Source organism: Macaca nemestrina, chromosome 1 (genome assembly GCF_043159975.1).
Source record: "Macaca nemestrina isolate mMacNem1 chromosome 1, mMacNem.hap1, whole genome shotgun sequence".
In the NCBI taxonomy this organism is placed as follows: Eukaryota; Metazoa; Chordata; class Mammalia; order Primates; family Cercopithecidae; genus Macaca; species Macaca nemestrina.
The window spans coordinates 118,356,154-118,368,959 of record NC_092125.1 but is presented as its reverse complement, the minus strand read 5'-3'; the positions used below and the strand labels follow the sequence as shown (position 1 = coordinate 118,368,959).

At 39.1% G+C, this 12,806-nt stretch overlaps 1 protein-coding gene across 7 annotated transcripts in view; it reads right to left on the bottom strand.

The window, feature by feature from the left end:
- Window positions 1-6: 6 nt before the first annotated feature.
- The window catches only part of LOC105479147 (cold shock domain containing E1), a 41,066-nt gene continuing 28,266 nt past the window's right edge, over window positions 7-12,806 (bottom strand). For all 7 annotated transcript variants that reach the window (XM_011736971.2, XM_011736973.2, XM_011736974.2 and 4 more), the window contains 8 exons: window positions 9,829-9,936; window positions 9,054-9,229; window positions 8,048-8,160; window positions 6,709-6,828; window positions 3,666-3,844; window positions 2,687-2,850; window positions 1,694-1,826; window positions 7-1,310 (listed from right to left, as the gene is read on the bottom strand). In XM_011736971.2, coding sequence (XP_011735273.1) covers window positions 1,263-1,310; window positions 1,694-1,826; window positions 2,687-2,850; window positions 3,666-3,844; window positions 6,709-6,828; window positions 8,048-8,160; window positions 9,054-9,229; window positions 9,829-9,936 — 1,041 coding nt within the window. In that variant the 3' untranslated portion in view covers window positions 7-1,262. The remainder of the gene's footprint in view (window positions 1,311-1,693; window positions 1,827-2,686; window positions 2,851-3,665; window positions 3,845-6,708; window positions 6,829-8,047; window positions 8,161-9,053; window positions 9,230-9,828; window positions 9,937-12,806) is intronic.

The window sequence follows — 12,806 nt, the reverse complement described above, 5'->3', positions numbered from 1 at the left end:
AGGTGCTAGTGTCTCAAAAATCAGTAAAACTTTATTCGCTTCCATTCTTTCGCCATTAACAGAAAACTGGAGAAAGCAAAAATGTTTTGTGTTTACAAAGATAAACGGCCTCTTTACCCAGAGATCAAAACCTCAAACGACAAGGGGGAAGATAAAACCGCCCTCCCCCACATCCCCTGAGCTGACCCTTGTCATCTTAGACAAAGCCTTCAGTCCACTGGCCAGGGACCCTGTATATGGCCAATTCAAGAAGAGGGCCAAGAAATCAGACCCATCCATTCCCGTGATATAAAGTTGAACAGAAGCTACACCAAGGGTCAAGTGTCTGTATTTTACAGGACACAGTAACCAGGCGGCTACTTATTAAAAAAACAAGATTCATTTCAGGCACAACTTTTTTATTTTTATTTTTTTGTTTTGTTTTTAAATCAGTAAAAGAAACCGGGTCCTAGAAGCTGCAGTGATCTAAGCAGCAGCAAGTTTGTGCATTCATTTTTTTGTTTTTGTTTAAATATGTTTAAATTATCACACTGCTGGCACTCCTCATTTGCATGAAATTCTGCACCATACTTACTAATTGTAGTAAAGTTACCCCCCAACCCACGAAAAAAAACCTACTCTGTAAGATAATTTTCACTGAAATATAACCAAACTTCTTTAAGTGGATTGTGACAAGATTATAAATGATATGAAAAATAACACTTTAAAATTTGGCCATCAACTTTAAGAAATGGTTTGCCTATACAAATCTTTGTAATTTTTAAAAGATAATATATTCTACCCTCATATGGTCCTCAGAATTAAAGCATAATGAACAGGAAGAAAAAGAAAAAGAACGCAACTGAGTGCTAAGGCAGAACATCTTGCCAGAAGTAATTAATGAAGGTAGAGTATATAATGAAAAGTGCAGAATTTCATAGGGCCAACAAGATAACAGTCTATATTTTTCACTTAACACAGGCGAAGTGGATTTTGCAATTACCAGTTGCGTTAAATGCACCAAATAAAGCTCCTAAAATTGATACTATAAGGCGCCACCTTAAGTTTTCCAGGCTGCAACTGTGCATTATTTTAAAATGGTTTTCTTAAATTTATTTATTTTTTTAAACATAACACGAGGAAGGTGTTAAAACTGGTGTAATAGCTCAATAGAATAAGTATTTCAGATTTCGGGAGGGATGAAGAAGGAGATATTCAGAACCCTTCACCAGATTCCCCCCAACTTGATCATATTGGATTAATGATGTGCTTTGTGGATGTGGTTAGTCAATGACACCAGCTTGACGGATCTTTCTTTCTGCACCAAACCCCTGTGGGGGGGAAAAAAAAACCCTGCAGTTAATGATTTGAGTGCACAACAATCACGGTACATTCACTATTCCGAAATGAAACTACAAAAGCATTATTTTTAATCATCTTATGTACTACTAATTCTTTTCTAGAGGAGAAAATCCACAGTAAGCCCTCCTGACCCATTACCTAAACTATCTTCAGAGCATCAAGAAAAGAAACGTGCTTCTTACTGTAAGCAACCATTAGGTTACGGGCTGAACCAATGTGTAGAAAGTCCTAACTAGTTATAAGCAATATGCAAGTCTCCCTGCTTCATTTCCTGACCTATAGTTTAAATAGGACCACATATTGTATGTAGGTCTATCAGCTGGCCTCCCCCAAGCCTTGTATGCCCTCATACCATTGAGTTATCTGGTCCCCTTGGCTGACGAAGAACCATTAGGCGAGGAGCACTGGCATCATCCAGAGTGATGTTCTTCAAGCGATTGACCAACCGATCAGGTCGAGGAGCTGCAACAGCCTTGGGGCCCTCACTGTAATGAAGTCAAAAGACGAGAAGAAACCACACTTGGTAGGCAGACAGCAAGCACTTGCAAAGGAGTGTGTTTTCCACCTAACTGCCCAAATGACTCACTTTTAATGACGGGACTCTTGCCTCATCTACCTAGCTAGAAAGACAAGATAGACAAGTTTGTTTATGTATTATTATCCCCAACTCAAGGTTCCAGCTTAATAGGAATGGAAGGAATCATTTGCAGACCCTAGACTTGAATGCAATCAGAATGACCCATTCCACAGATGCATAAAAAACAAGGTAGCAGATGTGGCGGCTAACACCTGTAATCCTAGTGCTTTGAGAGGACAGGGCAGGAGGAACACTTGAGCCCAGAAGTTTGAGACCAGCCTGGGCAAAATAGTGGGACCATGTCTCCACAAAAAATAAAAGTGGCTGGGTGTGGTGGCGCATGCTTGTAGTCCCAGCTACTCAGGAAGCTGATGTGGGAGAATTGCTTAGGCCCAGGGGGTTGAGGCTGCAATGAGTTGTGATAGCGCCACTGCACTACAGCCTGGGTAACAGAGTCAGACTGTGAGACTGTGTCTCTGGGCGGCAGAGAAGCAAAGAGGCATTATGAATCAGGATGACTAAAGTATTAGAATTTTAAGTAGCATATAACCTAGAAATGACTTAATGGAAGGAAAGGAATTTGGCAAAAATTTTAAAAAACATGTACTACACAATCTTTTTGTATTAGACTAGAAGTAGGAAGTAAATAAAAAGTGGCAAAAGGGGAAAAAACAAGGCACAGAAAAGTAAAGAAATGTGATAAAACAGAGACTACAGAAGTTGAGACACTCCAGGGTAGTTACTAATCAAACCACAACAACAACTCACCAGACTCGCCAAACATTACAGGCGCTGCACTTGCCAGTGCGCTGATTAAGAATCACTGAGAACTCCACCTCATCTCCTGCCTGTAGCTCAATGCCATCCTGAACTTCCTTCACATGGAAAAAGAGCTTCTTGCTATCTCCTACTTCATAGTTAATGAAGCCAAACTGGAAAAAAAAAAAAAAAGTAGGTAAAAAAGAGAGGACATGCCACACCTCACTCTGAGTGAAGCACAATGCCTGCCCCTATATAAAAGGATGTATAAAACATGATATTAATGTTGATACTCCAGTCCAGCTGCCTGTGGCAAAACCTGTCAGGGAAGAAATGTATCTTTGAAAGTGCCATTCCCTATATCACAAACTTGAACCAAACAAATAAAAGTTGCCTTGTTCCTTCATACATTATGAACTAAGCTTTTTGATTTAAGCAAACTCATCAGGAAGTTGTTACTTCAACATACATATTGTTTGGATCCCCTCTAGAATTAAGCTGGGTTATAGCAGTATATGAAGCAGCCATACAAAATGTTGTTATTCTCTGTACTGATGACGAAAAACATTATGAGGACTCAGATTTCCCTGAGATCTCAGTAGTAAGACTAAGTTTGTTTGCCCTAAGCTTATTTTTTAAGTACTTTCGAACACGGTTTCTGTGTCTGTGTGATATGCAAAAGAAGTTCTAAGCAAAAGTGTACAAAACCATACAGTCCTTCTATTCTGGAAATCTCACCCCAAACGTATTTTCCCCATTGTGTAATGTTAGTTACCAATACCAATCTTACTTTCTCATTGCTAATATAGTCACTTTTTTGTGTAGTTTTCTGTTTTTATTAAGCTACCTCAAATGACTGAAAAAAGGTAAAGTAGAAATACAAAAACGAATGAATGTTGATGATTTCCCCTTGGCTGAAAAAATTTGAAGGTTCTGGTTACCAACTCATAGAAGGATCAAATTCAGATACAGAGATGCTGGCACTTACCTGATCTTTCACACATTCCACTGTGGCCCTACGCAGGGGTGTGATGTTGTAAGCCATAGTTTGTGCATTTTGGCCCAGGACACACAATTGGAACTTGACGCTCTCCCCTTTCTGCAGGCAATCCCCTTTGTTGGCCATCCCAACGATGCCAAATGGATAGACCTCACCTTTCATATCGCCTGTAAAACAGGTACAAAGTTTAAAAGCTAGTATTTCACAACAGTCCTCTGCTGATGATCCTAGAAAGTTTATATAGTTGCTAAAAATGTGTTATGTTACCTAAAATATATATATATCTATTTTTAGTACTCAGAAGTTTCACCTTAAAGCTTAAATGAAATTCCAAATGTTAAATACTACCATAGAACCAAATGAGAATGTCACAGCTCATCAATACTTTATTAGCTGATGAACAATTTTAAACTGCATTTATAAATTAAAAAAAAAAAAAAACACAAAAGAACAAATAACTGTCATTTACAATCCCATTACCTAAATTTTAAGCACTATGGGTTGCTAATAATATTCACAGGACTATCTTCTTCTCAAGTTCACAATATGAGCCAACCAGCCAAAAATATTTTTGTCCCATACTCAATCGGCCAGTAAACAACTAGGCAGGCATAGGCAAAAACAATTTAGATAAACCTGACACCCCATCTCCTTTTTTTTGTTCCAATTCTGGTTCCCTCATAGGTTCCTTTTTCCAGATCAGAGATCAAAAACCATTTTCCTAAAGGGCCAGATAGTATATGTTTTAGGTTTGCAAGTCATCCTGTCTAACCAACTCTGTTGTTGTAGTGAGAAAGCAACGAAAAACAGTATGTAAACAGATGGTTGTGGCTGTGATCACAAAAAAAGGCCACCATGTATGCTGAGCCCTGCCCTACAGTATAAAGTTGCCTGGAGCCCAGTGCAGGCTACAGATATAAACTATGCCAAAGAATTCAGCTGCCTAACAATTCAGCATCCAGGCAAATGTACTCGCTCTGCCGCCCAGACTGGAGTGCAGTGGCGATCATGGCTCACTGCAGCCTTGATTTCCTGGGCTCAGGTGAGCCTCCCACCTCAGCTCCTGAGTCACTGGGACTACAGGCACGCACCATGACTAATTTTTGTATTTTTTGTAGAGACAGGTTTTTGCCATGTTGCCCAGGCTGGTCTCAAATTCCTGGGCTCAAGTGATCTGCCTGCCTTGGCATCCCAAAGTGGTGGGTTTACAGGTATGAGCCACCACACTTGGCCTTTTTTTTTTTTTTTTTTTTTTTGAGACAGAGTCATGCTCTGTTGCCCAGGCTAGAGTTCAGTGGCATGATTCAGCTCACTGCAACTTCTGCCTCCCAGGTTCAAGGGATTCTCCTGCCTCAGCCTCCGAAGTAGCTGGGATTATAGGCACCCACCACCATACCTGGCTAATTTTTGTATTTTTGGTGGAGACGGGGTTTCACCATGTTGGACAGGCTGGTCTCGAACTCCTGACCTTCAGGTGATCCGCCTGCCTTGGCTTCCCAAAGTGCTGGGATTACAGGTGTGAGCCCCTACTCTCGGCCCCAGCTGACTTTTTATTTTAAATACAGCAACCAAAAAACTTTGAGGAGATAATCCGAAGAGATCAAGTCATGAGGAAGAGTGATTAGAGGAAGCTGGTCTGACCTCATGCAATATCAATAATTACCACTTATGATGCACATACTGATTCATACTTTATAGAACCTTCTAAGGCTGAAGGTATTACCATTTTAAAGATGAAGAAACTGAGCTAATAAAGATTTAAGTTATTTGTCCAAGATTATAATGCTAGAACAGTGTCCAGATCTATGTCTGCCCAACTTTAAAAGTCTTAGTATAAGTTACAGTTGTGTTACTGAATAAAAGAGCTAGTGCTTACCAAGTGGGAAAATGTAATCTGTCTAGTCCCAGGCTTAGAGATGCCTAAACAAAACCCTTGCTTTGGACTATATCCCACAGCCAGTGCTGAAGAATGAGTGGACTGGGAAGTGGGGATGCAAAAGGAAGTAAAAGCAGCATGTTAGGAAGAGGTGGAAAGGCAATTTGATATCGTATCATGAGTTAAAGTAGTAGTCTATACTCCCATGGCCTTTTCAGGGGTGTGCTGTCATGGCATTTGTTTAAAAATTCATATTTAGAGGTGGGGGAATAGTGGTTTTATGTAAAACAGAAATTCTAAGAATCCCATGTGGTAAAGGAATAGGTTATCAAGGTTCATTTCCTTCTCCCAAATGACCTGCTATTCACCACTTTATGTTCGCTGACTCTTAGATGATGCAAGGACTTTATTTTCTTTGTAAACCAAGCCATCATCTTTGGCTGGAATACTCAAGCCTTCTCATCTACTCCACCACCATGTAACTCTGCTATCCTAATCATCTACAGAGTTCTCTCCTATTTCTATCGTGTATTTATTTTATGCATACAGATCACACAAAGTTGGTCTTTCTGATGGTGACTGCTAGAGGAACAGTTGCACTGAACTCTGGGAATTCTTGAAGATAGCAGGAAGAAAAAACAAGAAAGTAGAGAATGAAAGGAACCCTGACCTAGAAACGAGAAATAGGATCCTCATAGAACTCTAGCTATTAAGAAACAGATTATGCACATATGTGTAGTCTGGTGGGGGGGGGGCGCGGGGTGGGGGGCAGAACAGTAAACTTTTACAGGAAGCAAAAATACAGAACTGAATGGTTACCGATCTAAATACTAGTGAAGGAACTGAGTATTTGATCATAACACTCAACATTAAATGTTTTGGTATCAGATTTTGTTCTTAGGTCTATCTCAATATAACTCATAGTTGCTCATGTATCAGTCATGTGCTCACAAAGCAGTCATGTTTTCACTACTTAAATCCAGACTGACCTCATTTTCAAAGGGTATGAAAATAAGCAAGCATGAGAGAGGTCACTTTTCCTTAATTCAGTTTTAACCTAAAAACAACTGCAATGAGCACGGTATTTTAAAACTTTATAGGTGCTCATCTGAAGTTATGGCAAATTTCTAACAGCCTGATAGTGATGATCCTTACCCTCCTCCACAATCTCAATCATTCCTTGGTACTCAGTCTGTGTTGGATCAACACTCCTCAGGGGGCGAATTACTTTGCCAGAGTAAATGGTGGGATCAGCTTCCTCAGTAATGCCATTCACTGCAAAACAAAGGCATGTGCATCTTTCAATTTTATTTCATCTCTACTGTACAGAAAGACAAGCAAGCAACAAATAACACAGATGTTAACAGGGTAGCTTGGCTGCCTGCTATTGAAATGGGGTAGGGAACCCGAAGCCAAGTTCTATTTTTCAAAACAGCTGTTGGACTTTAAATACTTCTCAACTACCAAAATGCCTGCTTTTCCTAAATAGAATTGTTTAAATAAAATTGTTTAAGGAATTAAGAAGTATTCCATAAATAAAACATGCCTTGATCTCTTACTTTTTCCAGGTGACCCTATGTCACTTTTTAAGAAGCCTTTCCTGGTCTCCAAAATGCAAATCCCAATACTTATATACTGTCCTGATTCATCCTTATTACATGTATTACTGTCTTTCTAAACATCATATACAGTATTTTACACCTCGTCTGCCCCAACTGGGACTGTCTGCCCCCAGTTCCACCAAAAAATAAGGTCAATGAATGCAGGGATGTATCTGATTTCTTCACTGCTGTATCCCCAGTGTCTAAAACATAACACACACTTAAGAGTTTAGATGAGAGCCAGAAATAAGCTGCAGGTCTTTTAAAGTCAGAGATCCTAAATTACAATTAATTTTCTTCACTTCCCATTATATTTCACATTTAGATTCATTCCTCTTCAAAACGGTCTTCTAGGGAAATGCTTCTCTTCCCTACTCCATGGAGATGTATACGTACCATGACGTTATTTTTGGTTTTGTGAGACAGTCTCGCTCCATCACCCAGGTTGGAGGGCAGTGGTAGGATCATGGCTCACCGCAGTCTCAACCTACCAGCACAGGCGACCCTCGCACCTCAGCTTCCCAAGTAACTGTGACTACAGGCATCCACTACCCACAGCTGACTATCTTGGGGTTATTTTTTTAAAAGACAATGAATTGAAAATATAAAGCAAATTACCTAAAATATCTAGGCCAGTCCTTCTCAAACTTGTGTATACCAGAATCACGTAAAGGACTTATTAAAACAGAATGCCCACCCACAGAGTTTCAGTAGGTATGGGACAGGGTCAGAGAATATATATTTCTAATAAGTAACCAGGTGATGCTGCTGTTTTAGGGAATCGCACATGAGAATGACTGATGGAGAATAATTAGGCCTCATCTCCTTCTACTACTCCATCCTTTATCTCCCACTTAAAAGCACAGGCTGAATGAGAAGTCACAATTTATTACCTGAGTGTGTTTTGTTCACTTTTTCTGCACTGACTTTGTTGCCTTTGCCTTTGGACAAGCTATACTCGACCATGTCCCCCAGTTCCAGGCTATCAACATCACCAGAGAACTCACTAAGGAGAAAGGAAATGACATTTAACTAAACATTACCATAAACATCAACAGTAACAGGCAGCCTTTATTTTACAGTAACAGTCATGGCATGGCATGCTTATTCATGTTAGACACCATTTTAAGTACTTTCTATGTCTTGACTCATTTAATCCTTTATCCCCATGAAGAGGTAACATTATCCCTAACTTCAGGATAATAAAACTAAAATACCAAGAAGTTATTTGGTAAAAATTACACAGGTATAAAGTGGCAGGGCCTGGACTCAAAAGCTGAACCGTCTGGTTCTAAGAGCCCCCCCTTTTTTTTTTTTGAGAGAGTGTCTCACTCTGTTGCCCAGGCTGGAGTACAGTGGTGCAATCTCAGCTTACTGCAACCTCTGCCTCCAAGGATCAAGTGGTCCTCCTCCATATTGGCCTCCTGAGTTGGTGAGACTAAAGGCATGCACCACCATTTTTTTTGAGATGGAGTCTTGCTCAGTCGCCCAGGTAATTTTTGTACTTTTTGTAGAGATGGAGTTTCACCGTGTTGCCCAGGCTGGCCTCGAACTCCTGGAATCAAGGGATCCACCTGCCTCAGCCCCCAAAGTGCTGGGATTATACGCATGAGCCACCACACCCAGTCAGACCCCCTACTCTTAACCACTGTATTATACACCAAATGGCCAACCTTATGGTACCAACACGTAAAACAAGAAGGCACAGGCCTACTTCTTTTGGCCACGTGCTCTGTATATAGAGATCAGTGATTAACTTCAGTTTATATCATGGCATAATTCTACAAATACGAAATCTGGGTCTCAACAAGTATAATCAATCAATACTAAATGTTTTTTATTGCAACAGCAAAGAATGGATGGTAAGCTAGCTGTAAGTTCCTGAAAGTCACACCTTACCTGTAATGGAAAAAGATTTCCTTATCATGATTGGCTGTTTCAATAAATCCAAAATTATCCTTCAGAGTTGCCACATAACCCAAGAGCCTCTTTGAGTTAGAATTACGACCTAAAAGTCGCACACAAGTTGCAACCTGCTGTCCAGGCCTCTGTTTGTCACTAATACTAAATTCAACCTGTGAAAATTAAGGGTGCTCATTAACACCATATCACTTCCACACCAATGTCCTTAACTCAGAAAACAAGACCTATAACTCCCCCAGCACATGCTTTTCATTCCAAATATCCTTTGTAATTACTCCAGTGGAATTGACTTTCACCAAAACATTTATGTCTCATCCCATTTTTCACAAAGGATCAAAGTTTTGTCTTTCAGTCTGTATTTCTTATAGATTCTTAATTTCTTTAGAGGGCTATCCAAAAACCATAGTAAGTATGAGAAATAAAAAATGAACAGCAATGTAAAATCTTTGGTGTGCTTTTACTTTGATAATGTTTCAGTAGTAACTGTTTTAACTTTCTTACCAATAACAACTTTATTTAAGCATGTTTCATCTGACGTTTAAACAGCTAGATTAACAAGGCTGTGATTAACAAAGAGCTTGACAGACACTGTTTTAATAAGCTGCTTTCAAATAGGAAGATAATAATGTATTTCTCTTAAACACAAAATATACTTCAGCAAAACCTGACAAAATCTGAAGAACCATCCTGCAGGATTTATGATTAAGATGACAACTCTTAACCCTCTCTCGAATAAGCAGAATTATCTTGCCTTATCTCCTATTTGAGGAGAAGTAGATCCTTCCACATCCTTGGCTTGAAAAGCAATAGTCAGTTTCACCCCACAGTCATCATAAGCAATAATGCCATCCTCAGCCTCCTAAAGAGATGCAGTCAAAAATAGAATGAAAACAATCTCAAGAACAAAAACCAATAAAAGCAACTACAGTTCTTACAGATTCTTGAGCCAAAGGATTGATACAGCTGTAAAAATGTCTTATTCCAGGGTTTTCTAATAACAGATTATTCATATGAATAAAAGGTAGTCTTGCCTTAAAACTAGCTCAGTCTGCTGTAATTTTTAATTGTCTTTTAATCTTAAGAATCTAATTTTTGCTATTGAGGAGAAAAAAGCTTACTGAAAATGTTTAATACACCTACGCTCCTCATAGCCAATCAGAAATTAAACTGGGCATGTTACTTCCAACGAAGCAGAAATTCTATAGGGCAAGAAGCTTTAGTATTTTCTAAAGAAGCTGCCAAAGTATCCTCTTTTAGTAGCACACAGCACCTTGCACGGTATTTAATATGTAATGTCAATCATTATACTTAATGCAGAAGAATTTGGTATATGATCTAGTACAGTTCAAGCACTTGATATAAAGTAGGTGATTAAAAATTATGACATACCAGTATTTCAACAATTGTTTTAATACCAGACTTCAAGGAGAAGCAACATTTCAATCGTCTTACATGTAAGAATGATTAACTCTTAAAAAAGTCTAAGTGCTGGTCTGAAGGTAGCGAGTTATCTTGATTATTCAGTCCGTTACAGATCGAACTTCCTTGTTCTACTCTTCCCCCCCTTCTCACTACTGCACTTGACTAAAAAAATAAAAAACAATAAAATTCTAAGAAAGTTCAGGCGTGTCGTACTGAATCATACACGTGAAGTAACGACAGTGTACAGCAACTACATAAATTATACTGATTTTATGGTTTCAACATTTCTATGGAGATAATGCCCACATCCCTACTCTAGCCCTGACTTCCTTCCTCAACTCCAGTCCTCATTACAAACTATGACATATTCAAAACCACTTCATTTTCCTCTACCAATCACACTCCTTCCATAACTGTTATAGATTTACTGACCACTTACAACATTACCAGGTATTATGTATTATCAAATTAATCTTGTACAAAATTATCTCCAAAGTTTCTCTTTTCCCTCATTTTACAAATTGGGAAAATCTGAGGAATTAAGTAAACCTTACCAAGGTTACAAAACCCAGCACAAAATAACCCAGAGGATTTGAGTTTGGTTAAGAACAATGTCAGTGAATTCAGGTCTGACTCCAAAGTCATCAACTTTTCCACAACCAAACTCAAAAGTTTACTGTTCACCTTTTGCTCTTAACTCATCAACTTCGACATCCAGTCAACAGCTGACAATATACCATACATCAAATATATTAGAGATAGGAGAATCCCTGCCCTGAGGGAGTCCAGTGCAGCAGAGAGATTCATAAACTGGTAAATGTTATATACTGTAAGAAGCACGATGACAGAGGATTTACTAGCTAGGGTGTTGTTGGACTAACAAAAAAAACAAAAAACAAAAACGGCAGGGAGAGTCTCACACAAAGGCTCTCTTCATCAAGCCAGTTTTGCCACACATTTGGGAAGCAGAGCTATTAAAAATAACCCCAACTGAAGTTATTTTTATTTTTGTTAACAGTATCATCTGTCACATGTGAAATTCCTATTATGAGCTAGGTATTTTGAGGGCTTTTTAAACTATTACACAATCATTTTTGAAACTTAAAAACTGAAGCTCAGAGGTAAAATAATTTCCCAAGCTACAGTAAGTGATAAGCAAGATACTAGCCTTGCTCTTTCTGCCTAATAGTAATTATTAAATTACAACATGACTGACTTTCCAGTATCTCTTATGTACCTTCACTTGTCTATAGCCACTATCTCTGTGCCCAGTTCAAGGACTACCTTAACTATCCGAGTAATTTCATAGTAATCCTTTTCATCTTTTGTCTTTCTCCATCCCATCTAGGCTTCATATTGCTGCCATTACTCTCCCAAAGCACATACCTAATGTCATTATCTAAAAGAGATCTTTTCCTTTAAGTACAGAACAAGGTCTAAATTTTTTTTTTTAATTTTTGGAGACGGAGTCTCGCTCAGTCGCCCAGGCAGGAGTGCAGTGGCAGAATCTCAGCTCACTGCAAGCTCCGCCTCCCGGGTTCACGCCATTCTCCTGCCTCAGCCTCCCAAGTAGCTGGGATTACAGGCACTCACCACTGCGCCTGGTTAATTTTTGTATTTTTAGTAGAGACAGGGTTTCACCGTGTTAGCCAGGATGGTCTCGATCTCCTGACCTCGTCATCCACCCATCTCAGCCTCCTAAAGTGCTGGGATTACAGGCATGAGCCACCGTGCCCGTCAACAAGGTCTAAATTCTTTAGAGAAGCAATCAACACCCTCTCAGTCTAGCTGGATCCTGATTTTTCATCCTTATTTCTCCTAACCTCCCTCACCAACAAAAACCCATACACAAAACCCCCCAAAAAATTCCTGTCAGACTAGTTACTCATTGCTTCCTAAAGAAACCCTGAGTTTTTCTCATCTGTACTTTTACTCTGTGAATAATGCTCTTTCCTGTCTCCATCTATTAGTGAAACCATCCCATACCCTACCAGTTAATTTTCACCAGAGCACTATCGCTGACCTTCAATAGCAATATTTTATATTCTGTAGGAATTACTTGTTTCTATAAAACTCTCTCAATTTGTTATTAACTTGAAAGGAGAATTCATCTCAGACATCTTTATATTTCCTGTTCAGGGGATTTTTCAATAAAATGAAGTTTAAATGTGTGAACTGAGGATACCCAACTTTGAAAGTTTTAAATTGCCTGGAAGACAGTACTATCATTTTATATAATTGGTTCTCTACTTGGAGTGAGTTTGCCTCCCAGGGGACATTTGGCAATGTCTGGAGACAGTTTTGGCT